We start from the raw sequence: 20,495 nt of genomic DNA, 5'->3' as shown, positions 1-20,495 counted from the left end.
GTGGACACACCTATGTTCACAGAAACGTATTCACAACCCATTTTTTTTACACACACACTCTAAGTGGAATGAGTAAGACCAGTAGCTATAACTGGTGATCTCATCCTGAGACACAGAGAGATGATGTCAGACTTGAGATCAAGAAGCTGGTGCTGCCTCTGAGCTGCTGGAACTGTTTGTGTTTGTACAGGCCACGAGGGCACTGGTGCAGAAGTGGGTGTGTGCCTGCATGTGTGTGTGCGTGTGTGCGTGTGAGAGTGTGTGGAGCTGGTATTACTCATGTTGTGGAGACCTAAATCTGTTTTCACAGTCACATCATGGGGACTTGTCTTCCTCATGGGGACAAAAAGGAAGTCCTAATAGTGTAAATCATTAAATAAAGGTGAAGAAATGTTTAAGGTTAGATTTAGGATAAATTCAAGTTAGGGTTAGGTTAAGGCAAGTGGTCAGTTAAGGTTAGAGTAAGCTTCAAATCAATGTCATCTGAAGTCATGGAAACAAGACTGTGTGTGTGCGTATTATGTGTGTGTGTTTAGATGCAGGTTGAGCAATTAAACAGAAAAAAGAAATATGGACTCTGTTAAAAGGTTAAAAGGCATTATAAGATAGAGAGTCAAACCAGGGCATCAGATAAATTGTATTTGTCAGCCTTTAAATTTATTTAATAAATCTAAACCTACTTCATCCCTCTGTTCTGCGGCTCTGCAGAGATTTTGGGAGCTGATTAGTGCGTCTCTCCTTCATCCCAATAATCAGCTGCTTTCATGTTCTGTGAACGTGCATCCCCTGTGGCCAGCTTTATTTTGGATGTTAGATTGGTATATGGATACTTTATTAATCCTGAGGGGAAATTTAGGGCTTGCACCACCAAAAAGCCCATTCCTTTTAAATGTGGTCTTCCCTCCTCACTTTCCTCTGCTCTCGTCCTTCTTCTTATCTCTGTTTCCCCCAGAATCACTGAAAAAAATCTGTTTGATCGTATTTCCTCCTCCCTTCACCTCCTCAGCCCCTCCCTCCTCCTTCACCACCTCCTCCACTCTCTTTCCCTTCTTCTCTTTTTTTTCTATCTCTGGTGATCTCATTTCCAGGATGTGTGCAATGCTTAATGTCACACGCGCATTTACCATCACAGAGAGGAGAGGAGAGGAGAGGAGAGGAGAGGAGAGGAGAGGAGAGGAGAGGAGAGGAGAGGAGAGGAGAGGAGAGGAGAGGAGAGGAGAGGAGAGGAGACACACCCTAATGTGACCTCATGCATAGCTCTCTCCCTGCTCCGGTGTTGTTGGCTCTTTCATGTCGTGTGCCCGTGGACAGCGTGGTGACATCATGTTTCGCTGTGTGAGCTGAATACATGATCAAAGGGCGGCGACAAAAGATGCCTTTCTCCAGCGTTTGCCCTCCGTCCTCCAGCTAAATCTTTCTCTCCCTCCTCTGTGATATTAAGGGCCGTGACTGAGGCATGGAAGTCACCAGGTAGAGATAAGAAATATTCTGGTTGAGAGTTTCTTTTTGAGTAGTCAGAAAAAAGAACAGGGGTGCATAAATGTGTCATTTCAAATGGTCTTCGAGAAAACACTGGTGGCTGGTGTCAAGCAGCAATGCATTGAGAGATGTTCAGACCTAAATCTGTCAAACCTGAGCTATCACAACACAGGGAGCTGCATCGGTGGGTGTGTGCTGCTACAGCAGTGGTGGATCTAGGATTTTGATAAAACAGGGGCCATTAAGGGGTCACCATTTACACAGAGGGGCCAACTTTATGTCCAACACACAGGCTCAACTCCTGAATCAGTATGGTGCACATTTAAATAATTTATTGTTTACTGTTAGCTCTATAGCTAAGGGCAAAGCCACAGATCATTGAATTTATTTTGAGTTCAATCAGATTTCAGCTTAGGCCAGTGCCCTGCCCCTGCTATGGGAGAGCTGATCTGTCACTAAACCAGTCATGAAGATGACAGTTGTCTCATGTGCATGTTGTGTGTCTCTGTTGAGCCAAACATTTAGGATCTGTCCACATCTGTTGGTGTTCAGACCTGTGTAGTGTTTTGTGCACTCACCTGGGCTGACGATAAACAGTCTCTTGTTGGTCAGCAAACACATCCAAAACACAGGCTGGATGTTCACAGATTTAATTTTAATACATAAAAATATATAAGGATATGTGACAGGGTCTGTCTTTCTTCAGGGGCATGGTGACTGAATGTGCACCAAGCTTTTATACCAGTATACTTGAGGATACAACTGTTACTCATTAAGTAATGTGGAATGAGAAGTTTATTACCTTTTTTTTATTATTACTTGTCCAACACTTCTGGTGACACAATTAAAGTTGTGCAGTTGTAAATAAACTACATGGATGTTACTGTAAGTTTTAGTAATGTTACATGGATCGAAGAACATGCACGGACTTGAACCGGCACTGGGCTTGTTCTGTTAACTTTACAGCAAAGAGATTCTCAGAATAAAGTTGAATTATGAGAAGCAGTGGCTGACACAGTCGCCATGGCCGAGGATGAATTTTCTATTTTTCTCTAAAAAAGTTGAAGACATTTTTGAACATATAGATTCATCATTCACCAAAAGTCAGCTTTATTTTAGCTAGAATTTGTAGATTGAAAAAAAACACATCTGAAAGGGACGTGGATATTTATATTCACATTAACCCATTTACATACATAATTATAAAGCACTTTTCTATCAAACTTGACCCATCTTGTCGCACGTGGACAAACCGCTCTACCTCCTGAGCCACTTATTAATCTGAAAAATTGTTAAATCTGTTTCAAATGTATGTGAACAAATTTTTATTTTTATAATAGTTGTAAGTTGAATTTGCTCAGCAGTTGTAACAGTAACAAATGATAAGGATGATAAAGTGCATGTGCTTCACAGTGGAAAAGCTTCCTACTTCTTGTATATACAGTTTGGATCTAAATAATTTAGTGTCCTGCGTTCCATCTAGCTGGGCCCCCTGCTGAGATGTGCATACACAAACACACACACAATACTCTTTCCAATGCATACTGTACATACACACACATAATTACGCACTCCTGCGCCATGTACGGAAACGGTGATTCCACCACCCACCCTGCAGCCCAACACAAAGAGCTGACGACCCTCCCCCATCCTCGCTCTGCCCTCTCATTGGCCGGGAGCCTCCAATGCTGGCAGTGTCTCGGACCAATGAGACGTCTCCAAGGTGATGTCATGGAGGCAGCATTGATGCTGTTGCTGATGCTGTTGCCCGGCGCCTGTATCTGTGCAGCCAAACGGGGGTAACCGTAGCCACTGGTCCAGCATCAGCAGCAGCAGCAGCAGCAGCAGCAGCAGCAGAGGAGACAGGGACAGAAGGGGGGTAAGTGTGCACATCACAAAACACACAGCTGCTTTCACCCTCTGTCACTACAGCTCGTCCAGGTAAAGTCTCATTGCATCACTGCATGATGCCTGCATATGTGTGTGTGCGAGCGTGTGTCAGTGTGGGGTGTAATGGGGCGAGGGTGAGGATAATGGTGATGATGCAGTGGTTCCTGCCGAGAGGAGCAGGAGGATAAAGGAGAGAGGGAGAGAACTCGATGTACCCACAAATGGCATGATGTGTAGTCTCTGTCATTTATTATTGATCCCCCCCCCACCCCCCCCCACCCCCCCCCCCCATATGTGCAGAGGCAGCTTTGTGTCTGCACAACTTCACTTTGGGAGAGAGAGAGTGGGGGAGGACAAATTCGGATGTGGCAAATGGGTGTGTGAGTTTGAAAGAGGGTGAGGTGGGTACCAGGGAGACATGGGGGGAGAAAAAGTGATAAATAGTTTATAAAAGTTTGACCCATTTATTTTGTTGTTTTTAATCAGTGTCTTGTTTATACTCTACAAATAGTTCCATCTTTAGCTGTGTAACATGGCAGAGTTATTATTGTTTGTGTATAGTTAAAAAATACCGGCAAATTATAGGCTGTCTGCAAACTTTTGTCAAAAAATGTTACATCCACTTTGCCTTTGAGAAATCAGAGTAGAGTGTTTTTGGATCTGTGTTTTTAATGCAAAAATAAAAATATAAGCACAGTCTAATAAATACTGCTCCCATTAAGAAAAACTTCTTCTACTTCTTGGAAACTCAAGTTTTATTGAGGACGCTGACATTATCAGTTCTCTGTTTTGTAAGTGAGAAACGAAAACCAGACATCCACTTTTAGGACATTTTATATCTCAAGAAATATGGCTGCTGGCACTGATTAGAACCAAACTACTGAGGGCATGGAACCATATTTAAGTTTGATTCCTGGTTCTTTGAAACGTTAACTGACCACGCAGATCAGTAGATTTGTGCGCTAAAAAAAGAAAACAGAGAGAAAAATAGTTTTAACACTTGGGTATAACCACAACAATACTTAACATAGAGCAAGAAAACTAGAACGTGTTACATAGAGAATGAATAAATAGGATAAATAAAATAAGAAATTGACAATTTGTGTCTGAAACCCCCTGTACAACACACACTATTATTTTCTCTACAGCGGAGATATAAACACTTTGTCTATGATAAGCGATAAAATAAGAAGAGGTGTAAAGACGTACAGCAGTAATATTATTTGCGTTAAAAAGGTGTAGAAAATTCATTGTGGGATTTTCAGCACAGAGGTGTTCATGCACAGACAGTAATTGAGACACTAGGCAGTGGTCAAATGTGTTTTTAAAGCTCAAAACAAATGCCAGACGGTAAATATGCAGTGATATGAAAACGGAGTGACATTAGACACGCCCTTTTCCTTGGCCTCAACCAGTAACAAGCCTCATATAGTCGCCTGGCAACTGGCTTAACGATAAACCAGGATTCAGCCCATACTAAATGACACTTTGTACACTTTGGTTTTTTGTTCAACTGAAACAAACAAGATTAATTAGAAATTCTGTGTATTTTATTCCTTTTAGGCAAATCAAGGCCAAAGACAGAGTCTGATGCTTGATGCTAAGCTAATACTGGATGTAGCTACATGTTCAGCATGCAGATCATCAATCTCATGTATTTCTCATCCAAAATGGCTTATTAGCCAAGGTGTTTTACAATGAGATGTGTAAATCGTTTGCTATGCGTTGTATGATTTTGATCAACTTTTCAACTTAAAAAAAACCCACATATTTTATAATGTTTTGGCAAATGTTTTAGAGTTTTAGAGGTTAACTATTACCTTGAGCAGACCCTAGAGTGACCAACTTTGCATACATAGCAGAAAACAGCAGGAAACCCATAGATGACATCACTTTCTGTAAGACTTCCATCAACATGACCCAAATGTTCCCACTGAGGAACGGGAGCTTTACAAAGCTGCTCTCTCTCTCTTATCGTTTGTGACAAAGTCAGAATAGAGCTGCAGCTCCTGCAGGATGGAACGCATTGATCTGCAACCTGGGTAGTTTCTGCAGTTGCGAAGCAACTCTCTCTCTGTGTGTGTGTGTGTGTGTGAGTGTGTGTGTGTGTGTGTGTGTGTGTGTGTGGCTATTTTAGTGTCTGTTCATGTGCTTTGCACTCTGTACATGTTTGCACATATGTGTCTCTGGAGGGATAGAGGGATGGATGGATACATGGGTTGATATAGTTAATTTACGACAGTCACAGCCCCAGGTGCTGTGTGGATAACTCCTGTGTGGCATCTCTGCTTGGCAGATGAATGGGGAGGTGACATGGTGCATTTGGGACATTTGGGCCCTCATCCCATCACAGATGCCTGAATAAATTGGGCCCACAACAGGTAACACACTCTCCCACACTGTGGTGGTGAGAAGTCTTCCTCAATGGTGTGAGTCTATTTCTGGTGGTTAAATCCACATAATGAAAGTGCTCATGTTACTGGATCCCAGAATTAAAGCAAACCTTAATTAGTGTGTGCACTGGGCTGTGAAAAGGTCAACACGTGCACAGGGATCTGCTTCTCACATGACAAATTGATTCAGTTAGCTGAGAGCAGGTGTTCAACTTTTAAAGACCTCTTAAAATATGACAACATGTTGGTTTTTTGTCTTATAATTGTATCAGTCGATATCCATATCTCGGATCCATATCTCTTATCATGTGATGTGTCCCACTCTCCTTACAGTCCTCTTTAAAACACACCCTCCCAAAGTGACAGTCTACTTAAGCGGCAAAGATTTCCCATCTCTCTGATAGCATTTAAACAGAACACCCAAATGCAGGCCCTGCAGCTTGGTAGGTGAATGGATAATTCATTAGGATTAAATGAAAAGAAACATTCTTAGAGAGGCAGAAGTCATTGTTGGCAATACATCAGTGAAGAAACTAAAAGTAGATTCTTTGATGAAAGCAAAACAGAAACACGAGGATTGGCAAGTGTCAACCGACCAAGACGAAGCGAACCACAGAGACTATCTAAAGGAGGCGGGGATGATTGAACACAAGTGAAACCCAATAGGAATAGGTGCAGACCTTCACAAGGGCGGGAAAACAGCACAAAGACAGGATTTAAAGCTAGAAACGCACAAGGGGCCATATTTCAAAATAAAAGAGGAAATGGAGAACTCAGGGGGAAACCACCAGACACAACACAAATCCAAACACAAGGTAGATGTCAATAAACTAAAAAGGCAATTCTAATGAAAAACAAAAACAGTCTTTCTAATAGTTAACAGAGTTCGGGGCCCACAATCAGGACAATCTCTCCATTTGTTTGTCAGCCGTCGTGTGAGCATCCACCAGTAGGCTCTGTCAGGGGGGCTCAAGATATTTGCTTATGACTTTACATTAAATCTACGTAATCATATCTGGGGAAGTCAGAGCCCAGACGATTAACTCTACCTATGTTCTGCTGCCGCAATAAAGACTTCAAATGTGTGAAGATAAATTGTGGAAATCACCGAAGTTCAGTTTATCTGCATCAAACCTCGACAGCTTATCTCCTCAGTATGGAGGTTTCAAAAGACTACGTAGCTAGAGAGTGGAAAATTCTTTGCATCCTTCAGATGTCCATCAATTCAGTGTTGATGAGGCCATCTGACAGACAGGGGAGAGACAGACAGAGACGGAGTGATAGCAGGTGGTGAAAAGTCTGTTGCTGCTTCTGAACCTCACTCCGTTTTTTGCAAATGAATCCAAATGTTACTGGGACTGTAGTTGAATTCTAATATGATTTATTGTGATTAGCAGGCCACAGCTACTGTATCACACAAATATCTTTGCTCTGATCACAACATATTGCGGCACAGTTTACAGATCTGAGGAACATTTCCAGCAGGTGGTGGAGCAGGCTGCTGTCGATGCTTTGTTATTTCTCAGAGATTTACAGCCGCTCCTCCCACTTCAGTCACGGCTGTGATTCACTGCAACACAGACGACTGCGCCAAAAACCACATTTAAGTCCCCGCTCCAATGTCAAACCTGTACTACTTATTGCTACTTCACTTGGATATTTGAGAACTGGAAGGTTTTCATGTCCTGTGGAAGACCGACTCTTTTTTAGTCCTTTGTTGGTTTTGACCATAGAATGAATATAAAGATGGCTGACTATCCAGAAATGAAGCCAAGATATCCCTCCAATGCTGCCATCTTGTGCCGTTGACATCAATTGGAGTCGGGGGTCACGCCATATATACCTACACTGACAGACACAATCTTGAGAAAAAGATTTGACGTGTACCTTGCGTGTTACCCCCGTTTGCCTTTTTTTTACTCGTGTCCAAAGGATATGATAACATACACCCTCGATGGTATCAGGGTATATGACCCACACTGAAACCATCCTCCAAGGGGCTACTTTGGGGAGCCGTCATGTCGTCCATCTTTATATATCGTGACGCGAGTAGTGTACAAGGGGTATCATAAGTAGCGCTTCAAGAGTACACAGCAACAGGAGTTTTTTCATATTACAAAAAAGAACAGAGAAAGACAATAAATTAGAACAAACCCAAAGCCCCCCCCCCCCCCCCCCCCTAAAAAACGAATGAAGTTTCAACGCCCTCTTCTAGTCACACTCCAAATAACTCTTCAAATGAAACACAACTCAGTTAATGCAGGCAGATATAATGTCCTACTTTCGGACAAAGGGAACACCACAAATGAGAGAGCTGTATTTTTGAAATGTTACCTGAGAAAAACTTTTTATTAAATTGTACATTATACTGTATCATTGTCCACTACAGAACTATGATGTGGAAACTTGGGTTAGCAGCTTAACAGCTCGTTTATTGAAAAATTTACTTTTCCGTGCATCTCCATTCAACAGCATATTTCTAATTTGCACATAAAGCATGAAATAATCTGTGTATCTTTAAAAGTAAAGTGTGGAAAATGCATTGACGGAAAATAATAAGGCAACTGATGAGAATAAGTGAAACTGTTTATCTTGCTGAATCAACAATATTCACATCGTAGCAGAAGATGACAATTTTTCTTTTTTTTAAGTTTCTAATTAGATTTGATTGGTTTGGTTTCCCAGCTCTCCCAGGTAAAATTGCCCTTTACTTTAAGCCAATGTTCATTATTTGATGCAGCACTACTTTCTCATTGGTGGAATTAAACCTTAATGTCATGGTACACAAGTGCTCTGCAGTGTTCTGTCAGCCTCTTCTTTGAAGCTTATCATTGACCCCTGTGTGTGTGTCTGTGTGTCTCTGACAGAGTGAGAAGGATAGTCAGCATCTCTGGGGAATTACATACACACACAGTGAGAAGATGACTCTGGCAGGTAAATGCAGCCGCAGCGGAAACTCGTGCACCTCACACCTCCCTCTCCCTCTACTGTATATACTGCTAATGGTAGAGATAGCAACAATAGTGCAAATGTATTATATGGACCATGTATATTGTTATTATTTATAAGGCTGTTGTTATAAGAGAGACCTGTCACCGTCTGACATTGAAGAGAGGATTACATCATCAGTGCCGAAATGCTTGTTCATCATTTCATCATGATGATAAGCAAATGTGTTAATGTGTGTGTGCGTGTGTGTGCGTGTGCATCCTCAGCCTACAAGGAGAAGGTCAAAGAGCTCCCCCTGGTGTCTCTGTTCTGCGCCTGCCTGAATCCACAGACCTTGGATAAACCCACATATAAGGCAGAAGGTAAAATATATATTCAGAAATGTGTAAACAAACCACAAACCCCACAATGAATGCATCAGATACTACTGACTGATGATGTGTACATGCAATCCTTGTATTAATCTGAACATGGCCACACTCCGACACCACAGATGCAGTGGACCTGGGCTGGTGCGCCATCAAAGATGTGGAGGTGATTGAATTGAATAAGCGAGCATCGGGCCAGGCCTTCGAGGTCATTCTCAAGCCCCCGTCCTTTGACGGTGTGCCAGATCTGAACACCTCCATGCCGCAGCGTCGTGACCCGTCCCTGGAGGAGATCCAGAAGAAACTCGAGGCTGCAGAGGAGAGGCGAAAGGTGAGGAGAGGGAGAAGTGGCTTTTCTAAATCTTGTTTGTGCATCCTGACGCTCACGAGTAACCCAGCTGGACTCGCTCTGACCCGAAACCGTGACCCTGTGGGTATTTGTAGTCCCATTCAGGGATTGTCAGACGTCTGACAACACTCTTTGTGTGCAACGTGATTTATCAGCTCAGGGAGAAAAGGGTGGAAATGGATGACAGGAAAGCGGGAGGTAGTGCTGGAGAGGATGGGAAAGGATGGGAGGAAACATGAGCATGAGGAGTGAGGAAAGACGAAAGGAGGAACATGAAAGTGCAAGGGCAATCATGCAAGGACACAAACACAATGGCTCATATTCATCAGGCCAAGAGTATGGTGCAGAGAGGAGGGGAAGGACGGGACAGGGGAAAGGTGAGGAGAGATAGAATGTAGCTGAGCTAGAGTTTAGGGTGTGTGCCAAAGCATGGACCTACTGCTCAAGGTATATGCACCTATATGGGCCACATCATCCAACCATAGGTCGTCCCATTTAAATTGTATTTTCAAACAATAAAGGTGAATGGTTTTGTATTTATATGTGCTTTTCTAGTCTGATGATGACCACTCAAAGCTCTTGACTCTTGATACAGTGAATCTATTTGCAGCACTTTGTTGTTCTATGAGGGGCAATTGAGGATTGCGCTGCCGACCTTCAGGTTGGAGGACGACCGCTCTACCCCTCAGCCACAAAAGTGTCTGTATCCTCTTCGTAATTGAGAAACACGTCTTCAGGGCCCAGACTCAATCCCTCTCAAAGACAGTACAACAAGAACCCTAAAGGCTATATAAGATTTAAAATAATAATATTTAGGCCAGCAAGTATTCCCCATGTAAAGATATAGTGGACGAATGGTGTTCTGAGCAGAGAATCACAGAATGAAGTCACACTCCCCGTGCTTGTGGATTTGATCCAAGCTCCGAGCATGTGGTCCAGCCTCATCTTCATTGTTTTTGCTTGGGAGTAATGAAATAGCCGCAGCACGCTAATTTGCCCTACTGTCACCTTACCCTCCTGGGGTGCTGTTAAACCAGAAACACTGTGGCTACACTTCATCATCACACAGTTTGTCAGCATGCTAACAGTTGAAGCCAGGCTAACGAGCTGCTGGCCTGCTGAATGTGTGCTGTGCTCAGGGCTCCATGAGTGTCCTTGGAGGAAGTTGTTAAACAATCACATCCACCTTGCCAGTCTGCACAACAGCTGACTGGACCGTTCTTTGTTGGCTCTCTTCAGTTCACCCTCTGGTTGTTAGCTTAGGGACCGCCATCACTGGGTTTGCAGCACCAATAAACTGTATAGACAAGACCTTGCTGTGAACACAGAGGGAGGCTGAAGGTGTGGATGACAAAGCATTTAATGTGGTGTGGGATTCTGGTGCTAGAGCGCCATCCCCTGGCAATGGATATCACATGTATAACCTTCAATCCGAAATACCCTTCTGTTATTATGGTGCGAACTTTGAGTGGCTGTGTTTAAACCTCCGCCAAAGTCGTTTTGTTTGTGTGTTAGTGGGATTGTACCAAAAAAAGATTTCCATTGAATTTCGTGGGAGGGCCATGACCCAAAGTAGAAGCCATTAAATGTTGTTGCATATCCAGATCAGGGGCTGAATCCTGGAAACAAATGTACTTTCTTGAATATTGTGACCTATGTTCTTTTACTTGATTTCTCATAGAATAATTGATGAATCCTGATGAAACAAATCAGACATGTTTATGGGACTGATTCTTTGGAATTTGGTACGGATCCAAATAGAAATCTGGATTTAGTGAATTTAAGTAGGGTTACATAAGGGGACCGTAAGGCCTTCTTGGAGGTATGTGCTATACTTACTGCCTTTCTAATGCTGGATATTAGCAGGCTAAAGATAGAAAAGACTTCATCTTCTAAGCTCAAGTCTCAGGTGTCTTTCTCCTTCTGCCTATTGTAATAACAATGCAATTAAACTTTCTCAAAGACATTTAATCATTTGTGTTTTTTAGTTTTTTTTGAAAATAAGATTGAGTTTATCATGAATGATTTGTGTCTCCCTCCAGTGCCAGGAGGCCGAGCTGCTGAAGCACCTGGCGGAGAAGAGGGAGCACGAGCGCGAGGTGATCCAGAAGGCCTTTGAGGAGAACAACAACTTCATCAAGAACGCAAAGGAGAAGCTGCAGCAGAAGATGGAGGCCAACAAGGAGAACAGGGAGGCGCTGCTGGCCGCCATGCTGGAGAGGCTGCAGGAGAAGGTACGTACTCCATAAGATTATATACCTTAAATCCAGTGTGATGAATGTTCTCAAACTCAGCCTCTCACATCTTAAGAAACACACAACCTATTGTAAAGGTCTATTTTGACATTATTCACAAGCTTGATCTGTAATCATGAATTTTACATGAGGTGGAAAAGAGTTTCTAGTTCTCCCCACTCTGCATCATTCCTAATCTGAGCTGTTCCCTTGTTCCGCTGACACCTCCCTCATTAATGCTAACTTATTCACGAATAACGACTCTAATGCTGCGGTGTCTCTGTGTTTGTCTGGCAGGACAAGCACGCGGAAGAAGTGAGGAAGAACAAGGAGATGAAGGAGGAAGCCTGCCGGTAGATGAGTGGAGCGAGGGAGTCGAGAGAGAGAGAAAGAGAGAGAGGGTGGAAACTTGGAGCTTTTTGAGTTGATTTAAAAAAAGGAAATTAAAAAACAGTGCAGGAAAAAAACCAAGAACTCCAAAAGAACTCGAACAAAGGGAAGAGGCAAGTTTTCATATTTGATGTATGCTGTAACGATTCTAAACAAGCTGTACAAAGTTAGCACTTGATGTTGAAATTCACAAAGAAATCTGGCGCTTCTTTTCTAATGGGGGGGGGGCATCGAAACAAACATTTCACATATTCAAAAAGGGACTGTTGAGGGTGCTTGGTTTGGAATGAAAGCTGCATGAAAGCAGGAGGAGGTAAAAAAAAAAAATGATGATCTAATACAGATCTGTCATTTCTGGAGTTCCCTTAGTCAGAAAGTAGGTTATTAGGATTCCCTGCATTGTTTACTGAGCTGTGTTTCAGTTGTTTTATATCAAAGATAATCACTTGACGTGACCAGTTTGGCTGCAACACTGCAAATGAGGCAAATCCTTTTACAATAAGACTGTAATGAGAAAAAAACGAGTTGTAATCTTAATTGTTACCTTAAGGGTAAAACAATGATAGCTGTGTCTGAAATCACCCACTCATTCACGAACCCCTCTTTCTATCCAGGAACTCTCTAAGGGGCGATGAAAAAAAAACTAGTCAGGTCTTTTCCTCTGCGACGGTGATTACGCATTGTCGCAGGATTATGTCATACAACAACAACAACAACAACAACGTTGGCCGATGCAAATAATAAAGTTTGTTTAAATCTTAGCATTGGTAATATAAGGTAAAAAGTGTGTCTAATGACCATGGTTAAATGTAGAAATAAACATACAGACGATTTTAAAATCTGTATTCAAATACAACCCTGTCTGTCTTTATCCTCATGATGATTCAGCTGTTTTTTGGAGGAGTGGTATCACCAGAAATAGAGGGCTGAGTTGTTCTGCCTTTTCTCCTCTGGTCTCTTCACCAATTTTCTTCCTGTGAGCAAAATACATGACGGTATACATTGCTCGTTTATTGATCGATTCCACAATACTTTTATTGATGCACTGAGGGATACAGTGAGTGCATTATAAAGGGCGTAAAATAGTTCAGTAAACATTCTAAAATGGAAAACTCACTGTAAAGTGGACTTTAGTGGGTGATTACAGATGTAGTTTAGGAGCCCTGTGCTCAAAACCAGCCCAAGTCAAAATCACGAGGCTCCTTCACTCTTTGATTTTTAGAGTACTTACCTGCAGTGCAGAGAAACAGGACATAAAACACAAGCTTCTGCTGATCCTGATTTAAAAATAAAAACGGATTTCCCTTGTTTCCTCCGCTCTCGTGCTAATTCTTTGCTGCACCATTTTTTTGGAGCTTGTTCTGCCTCTCTGGGGACGTCTGCGTGGAATCTCACAAAATGGCTCATGAATATGAAATGAAGAATCTGGCTTCTGTTTCTCTCTGCAGTGCTCCAGGGGAGTGAAAGAAAAAAAAAAAAAAAAGCTTGAAAAAAAAGCTTGAAAAGTGAAAAGAATGAGGACGCTTTAGTGTGATTGTAGATCAGGACCATGCATTTGAGTCTCTTAGATTTAGAGCACTGATTGCACTCTTATTTCATTAAGCACAACTCAAAAGCACACATGCATACAAGAAGAAGACAACAGCAGCAGCATCACAGGGAGGCAAAGTGACAGTAGGGACGGATTTGGAAAAATTTGCTTTTAAAGTACAAATTTTGGGGTTTTCCGGCTAAACAGTAATGTCTGTTTGCTTTGGCATGTGTCACTGTGCTCTGAATGTTAGTTTATGATTTTCATGGGGATTTGAAAACCTAAAAGAGTAAAACAGAAAGATGAAATTTGCTCGACTTGTTGAGTCATACTGACTTGATTGAAATGTCCCAAGTGTTTGCACTGGGAGTCGTGACATTGGGTTTGTACTTGCTGTAACTTTGTGTCGCTGTATATCTTCGAGGCTGGATTGTTTGTATCTATTTGGCATGGTCAGTAAAAACAGCTTGACTGAACTCAGGATTTGCTCTTGTGCTCGTCCTTCCTCGCACTTGTACACACACACACACTCACACACACACACACACTCTCACACAAACACACACACACACACACACACACACAGGTTTGAGCAGCTATGCTTTTTAGGGCTTTGCATTGACTGCCATTCAGTCAAACAACACTATACCCCGAACCAGAAGATGAGAAATTATATTTGAGGAATCAAAAACTATAGAAAATACATACACACACACTTATCTTTCTATTTTTGTTAGGACACTCAATGACATAATGTACTCCCTATCCCCTTACCCTATATCTTCACAACTAAATCCCTAAAACCAAGAGGTAACCCCTGAACCAAAATTGCTCCTCATAACTATAGAAAGACAAGCACACACATGTCAAATCAATTGACTGAAACTTTGATAGACTCCACAAGTTGGCATATAAAACTTTAATAAACAACTTTACATTTACATAAGAATTGGGTTATAATAAAATGTGAGCAAAAACTGGGGCAAATCATTGACAAAAGACAAAATAAGATTAAAACACACACAACCCCACAAAAAATTATATTAAAATAGCTTAAATATACATTTGCTATACCGCTTTCATGATTAATACTGCCTATACAGAAATCCAGCTGCATGAGGTGGATTTCCACCACTAGGGGGCAGAAAGAAACACAGCTCCAAGCAGATCTGTGATATTATCAAGTGGCACAGTGGTATTCATTTATCCAGAGGCGTTTTGACACAGGGACATGGCTTGTTCATACTGCTGCAGCTAACAGCTAACAGCTAACAGTAAGAGGGTCAGGAACATGAATGCACTAATATTCATTAGTTAAAAAAGACATTTCACATTGTGTAGTAATTTGAAGCAGTGATAACTCGAAGGCATCACTAGATTTAAGTTACACACTTGTGAAAACATCAACAGCATTCTGGAAGAACTGCTCCTGAGTGTTAGCGCTGTGACACGACACTGGGCCTCACACACGTACAACCCACTGAGACCACTTCCGTCCCCAGTCTGAATAGATACCTGTTGTTAGCTTTCTTTCCTTTTTTGCGTTTTCTCTTTTGCGGCCATGGGACTCTGGAATGGGTTGGAAAAAGAAAGGACAACAGTAAATTATGTTTTGTTGAATTTGACCGCAAAGTCTATTTACGTCTATTTCAGTTCTATGTATTAATATTCAGTTAAATACAATAAATGCAACACTGCATTCACTTTTCATTCAAATATGGGAGGTTAATCAGAGAGGGATGCCACAGCAGAAACAAATATTTCAAATTATGCAATGTTTTTGTCGGTTTATGGGAAAGTGCACATGAAAGACTTGAGGCGGTGCAGAGTCTAACCTTACAGTCTGACACTGGATGATCAATATCAGATAATGTTTGGTTTCCATATTATCACTACTTCAAGCCACATTGAAAAATTACAAATTACATTTCCACACTTTACATACCTAGTCTCATTCAACGTCAAATGCCAAATTTATCTAAATTTCTCAGTTCTTGTTATGTCAGTCGATTCAATGTGTTTACAGCAGCAAACTCCATGAACTTTATGTTTTTTTAAGTAAGCACATAAGGATGATGTAGCACCAGAAAAAAAAAACATAAAAACCTCATCAGCAGATGCTTTAGAGTGCAGTGGCTCACCTGTGGAGGACCAGGAACTGGTAGTGGATGGGTTTAGCCTCCAGGTCGGCATCCTCACTTCCTCCCTGCAGGGTCAGGCAGCCCGAGGTCAGGCACTGAGCATGGGAAATCCTCCTGGGCACCCGAGACTCTACATAGGAGTCCCTGGAGACGTGGAAAAATAGGAAGAGTAGAAAAAATGTATAAGAATACATAATAATATTATTATATTACTATATTATTATTGCAATGCCTCACCTGTACGTCCACGGTGACAGAGACATGTTGGCGATGGACGAGTCGAAGTTGTTAACAATCTGGGGCAGCACCGACGGATCCAGGATCAGCCTCGCCTGCTTGCCCTTCAGCCCAGTGTCTCTTCCAAACTTAACAGAGACGCGCCGGCCTTTTCTGGAGGCGAGCAGCAGTGTGGCCAGGCTCAGCATCAAGAGAGCTCTCAGCAACTGAATACAAGACGGTGGGTAAGAGCTTTTTTTCTGCTTATAAGTTAGAGAAAGCATGAAATGCAGCAGACAAAGACAAGTCTAGGAAGCCTTCAAGTGATCATGGATGAGAGATGAATGAAGAAATTGGTGCCACTCACCAGCCGCATGGTCCCGTCGTCTGGCTTTTCCAGCCCAGTTCTCAGTGTGAGCCGCTCCTCTGCTCTTCTGTTGTGTCTACACTCTCTGGGTGTGTTTATATGCAGGCAGATGTGTTGGTGCGTGCTGCCAAGATGCGCAGAGCATTTCCGCTTATGACTGTCACCGACTTTAAAGACACCCATGTTGACCTTTGAACACGATTCAGTTTAGTATCTTTCTATCTTTGTCCATCTAACAGCTTCCTCACTTTTCATTCTCTTTGCGTAAAATAAGATAAGATAATTCTTAATTAGTAGGAATATATTCGTATTTCCAACTTTTTGGGGATTCTGATATTAAATCAGAATCAGAATCAGAATCAGAATCAGAATTCTTTTATTTGCCAAGTATGTTTGCACATACAGGAAGTTGCTTTGGTGTCGTTCGTTGGTGCACAAAATGTAAAACAACAATATAGATCAAAATATATTCAGTAACAGAGTTATGGGCGGTGTTAAGGGGCAGAGATTGGTGATAGTGCCAGTAATATATCAATTATAAATAATGTGAATTATGTGCAAGGGGGGGGGGGGGGGGCAGAATCAGTGTGATGCAGGGTGCTTGTATGTGAGCCCCACTGCCATGGGGAAAAAAATTTTTAAATGGCGCGAGGTTTTAGTCCTGATGGCCCGGAACCTCTTTCCGGATGGAAGTCTGTGGAAAAGGTGGTGACCGGGATGGGAAGGATCAGCAATGATCTTGCATGCTCTCCTACTGGTCCTGGAGTGGAACCGGTCTAGGAGAGCTGGATGGACTCAATGATGGCTGTGTAAAACTCAACCATCACGCTCCGCAGCATGTTGAATTTCCTCAGTTGCGGCAGGAAGAACATCCTCTGCTGGGCCTTCTTGATGATGGAGGTGATGTTCTCCATCCACCTCAGGTTCTGTGCAATTATAGGACATCCCAACGTACATTTCCACAGCTTACATGTAACGCTCAAGTTACTGCATATAAATATGCTGGATAAACAAAATTTGCGAAACATTAAGAATATTTTGGGCATTTTGTTTCTTCTGGGCCAAGCCAGGGTATGTTTTTCCCCTTGGTCTCATTATTTTTGCTATGCTAAGCTAAAAAGCTGGCCTCATATTTAAAAGAGCAATTACAAACTTCCAAAGAAAAATGTAACGAGAAGGCCCCTTCATAACAAGAGCTGGTGCATCCTTTAATGATCAAAGGGTTCTCATGAACTCATACTGATCTTCCATTCTCGAGACCCAGTACGGGAAGAAAGTGATATAAAACCCCTGTGAGTGACGAGCCACCTGCATCCTGTCAAACGGTGTGAAAACATTCCTTCAGCCTGACACCTTTAATGTGGCTGTGAAAGCAGCGCACTCTCTTTCCGTGCACAAATATATGCATTGATAAACTTTTCCATATAATTATATAAAATGTCATTTTTATGTTTTTTCTCCCAGTGTCCAAAACAAAGCAGTGTAGATTTTGTCAATCAATTATTTATTTGCAATATCCTTTCAAATTTTGGTTTGTATCTCGTTAAAAAAAATGTTTATCCTGAAAGCAGAAAATAAAATAAAATGTCATTCATGCATTGTTATTGCTTAACAAATTAAAAAATCTTCATAGACATATTTTCGAACAATGACTCCAATTTTTTTGTTTTGTTATATTAATCACCCTCACACTGACGGCCCACTCTAAACAATGTAGGTCAAGGAAATGCTGACTGGGGTTCTGGTAATTAATCAGCATAACTATTCTGCAAAGACACACCATGATACAATCTTCTCCTCCTGCATCATATGAGCAAAGAGCTGACTAACTGGAGCACATCCGTGTAATCTTCAGTGTTGTGAAAGGAAATGGTTTGAGAGGCACTGTGAAGCTGGTAATCCTCCAAAAAGAATTATTCTACAATTTATACCTCAACCAAAATCAGGCCAATAGATGTATAAAACGAACGGATAACAAAATGACTAAAAGAACTGATCACAATGATTTTTTTTTTTTTATATATATCATAAAATCTTGCTGGGGTCAGGGTGCAGCCTATGAGGAGCATTTATTTAAAGTTAAATTATAATTACTAAATGATTAAGTCGCAAAAAATATATTACTTTTCATCATTTTATTATTCCATTTACAATAGATTTACATAACTGTAATTTACAGTCACAGTTTTAAAATTTGGCAATGAAAATAATTAAATAATTTTTTTTAAAGAGCACTTCAAAGATGTCACAGCAGTGGGTCACATAAAAGGTAAAACAAGTCCAGTTGACTTAGGAGGAACAACTACCTGTGATAACAATTTATTTTCTTTTATTCCAGCAGCAGATATCCATAAATCTTGCAGGTTGTACATGCTAGCGGTATTAAAGCAATCATCATTAAGACAATATGAGAATTCACTTGTATACACTTTGGGATAATTGAGCATATGATTGCATAAGTTCTCTCCTTCTGTCATTTCTATTTCTCCAAATAGCACTTCTTCTCCTTCACGTATTCTCAGTGAAGTGCTCAAACTACAAGCCAGCCATCTCTACAGTGTGTGACATAACAGTCAGCAGCTTTATTTCCCAAAGGTTCAGTTTGACATGAGTGATGTCCCAGACCATTCATTTATATGGTCTCTCATTACGAGCACGGCTTAGAGGCTTTTACATCGAACTAATCCATAATCAGTCACGAGTTTGAAACTCTGCATAATGCAACAAATAAACACGACAGACAAAACCGGAGCAGAGGACGCAAATAGGCCGAGAGAGATTACAAATGCAGAACAGATGAAATGTCCTGTCAGGAACTTGCACACACATTTTCAATTTGAGTTTTTATATTGTTTGACATTTTGGGAAACACAAGTACAAGAGTGTTTATCTGTTCAATATATACAGTAAGAGGCTAGAAACAACTAGCCTGGTCCTGTCTGATAGCAAAATCCAGATGTTGAATATCCCTTATACGTTTGAAGGTCTTCTCCAAAATTTAAGTTAGCAACTATCATTAGATGTTAGCATATAGCAACCACCAGAGGATGTCAGGGACATAACCTGAGTTGTGATGTCTTGCAATCAATGATACAGCAGCTCTCTTTTATCTTGGATCAGGCCATCAACTTGTAAAACAAATGAGGGAGAATCAGTAACCGTACCTGGTCTAGAGGAGACCATCACATCAGTAAACCTAACCCTAATCCTAACATATTATTTGGTTATTCAATATTGCCTTGTTTTGTCTGTTTTTGCCAGTTATTCATTTATTTATTCAAATTGATAATTCCAGTTAGTTTGATAACAAAAAAAAATATATAAGTTGAAAATATCCTACTGTGTTTTTTATTCATTTATTATTATTTTTAATTTCATAAATCATTTTGGTGATGGGTGCCCTTTTTTGGGGGTTTGAGCACCTGCCCCCCAAAATGTCTCTGCACGTGCCTGTTTACCTCTATGCCTTTTTAAACTAAAGGTTTTCCTATTTTAGAACACAGGACAAGATGCAATGAAACCCCTGCAGCTAACCTCCGCAGGGCAAACAGCAGTGTTTTAATAAAAACACAAGAAGTTCACTCTGCGAGGTGCAACCGTCTGATGGGTCACTTGGTCACCTAGTTGCTGATACGTGTATTGAGATCTAATATAAATTCCATGTTCACAGACATTCCAAATTCAGGTGTTCATATTAGCACTCTGCAGGCTCTTGATTTTTTTTTTAAAGATTTCTGCGTTACTTGTGGAGATATACTCCAAAATGAGGTAAACACATTATCCCGCTGTATTTAAGAATCTGCTTGCATCTGCCGTGATTCGCTCTTCAGCAGCCTATAGCCTACCCTTCCACCAAGTTTCAAGAAGATCGCTGTTAGTGTTTTAATGCAATCCTGCTGAGAGACAGATGAGTAATGAGACAATGATCTTAATCTCAGCTTCTCATGGTTTTTCCTCGGGCTTTGATTAAAGAAACATTCACAGTCAACTTTTTTATGTTTTTCACATTTTTGAGACTTCAGAGGTTCTTACAGTAACAGAACAATATTTGATCATTCAAAATAGTTTCTGTAATCATCTTGCGAACCTGGCTGTAAAAGAAAATCAGAGCTGAACTTAAAGTTGTGAGTGAGATGTCAGTCTATTCGATATGAGTCAGCCGTGGGTGTTTCGAGCTTGAGGCTGGAT

The 20,495-nt window shown here is 41.2% G+C and overlaps 2 protein-coding genes across 3 annotated transcripts; one reads left to right on the top strand and one right to left on the bottom strand.

Annotated features, from left to right (window-relative positions):
* Positions 1-3,223: 3,223 nt before the first annotated feature.
* On the top strand, positions 3,224-14,066 carry stmn4 (stathmin-like 4). Of its 2 annotated transcripts, none has more exons than XM_062412057.1 (6): positions 3,224-3,358; positions 8,630-8,696; positions 8,978-9,073; positions 9,205-9,410; positions 11,471-11,662; positions 11,960-14,066. In XM_062412057.1, the coding sequence occupies exons 2-6, from the start codon at positions 8,684-8,686 to the stop codon at positions 12,017-12,019; spliced, it is 567 nt and encodes a 188-aa protein (XP_062268041.1). In that variant the 5' UTR covers positions 3,224-3,358; positions 8,630-8,683; the 3' UTR covers positions 12,020-14,066. The 2 variants fall into 2 exon arrangements, with proteins under 2 accessions (XP_062268041.1, XP_062268042.1); XM_062412058.1 differs by lacking the exon at positions 3,224-3,358 and adding an exon at positions 5,687-5,750.
* A 449-nt stretch (positions 14,067-14,515) lies between these two features.
* il17a/f3 (interleukin 17a/f3) lies at positions 14,516-16,373 on the bottom strand. Its single transcript, XM_062411682.1, has 4 exons — positions 16,308-16,373; positions 15,962-16,167; positions 15,725-15,868; positions 14,516-15,152 (listed from the first exon to the last, which is right to left on the bottom strand). Exons 1-4 carry the CDS (start codon positions 16,314-16,316, stop codon positions 15,020-15,022), a joined length of 492 nt encoding a protein of 163 aa, XP_062267666.1. The 5' UTR covers positions 16,317-16,373; the 3' UTR covers positions 14,516-15,019.
* Positions 16,374-20,495: the final 4,122 nt, after the last annotated feature.

This window comes from Platichthys flesus, chromosome 18, assembly GCF_949316205.1.
Source record: "Platichthys flesus chromosome 18, fPlaFle2.1, whole genome shotgun sequence".
NCBI lineage: Eukaryota > Metazoa > Chordata > Actinopteri > Pleuronectiformes > Pleuronectidae > Platichthys > Platichthys flesus.
The sequence above is the reverse complement of the archived record's forward strand: the minus strand, read 5'-3'. Positions and strand labels throughout refer to the sequence as shown.

Excerpts from the sequence above, each read along its gene's own strand:
- stmn4 (XM_062412057.1), top strand. Across the intron at positions 9,074-9,204 it reads ACCCACATATAAGGCAGAAG|ATGCAGTGGACCTGGGCTGG; the intron begins GTAAAATATATA and ends CCGACACCACAG. Across the intron at positions 9,411-11,470 it reads CTGCAGAGGAGAGGCGAAAG|TGCCAGGAGGCCGAGCTGCT; the intron begins GTGAGGAGAGGG and ends GTCTCCCTCCAG.
- il17a/f3 (XM_062411682.1), bottom strand. Across the intron at positions 15,869-15,961 it reads CTGTCACCGTGGACGTACAG|GGACTCCTATGTAGAGTCTC; the intron begins GTGAGGCATTGC and ends CCACGTCTCCAG. Across the intron at positions 15,153-15,724 it reads CAGTTCCTGGTCCTCCACAG|AGTCCCATGGCCGCAAAAGA; the intron begins GTGAGCCACTGC and ends AACCCATTCCAG.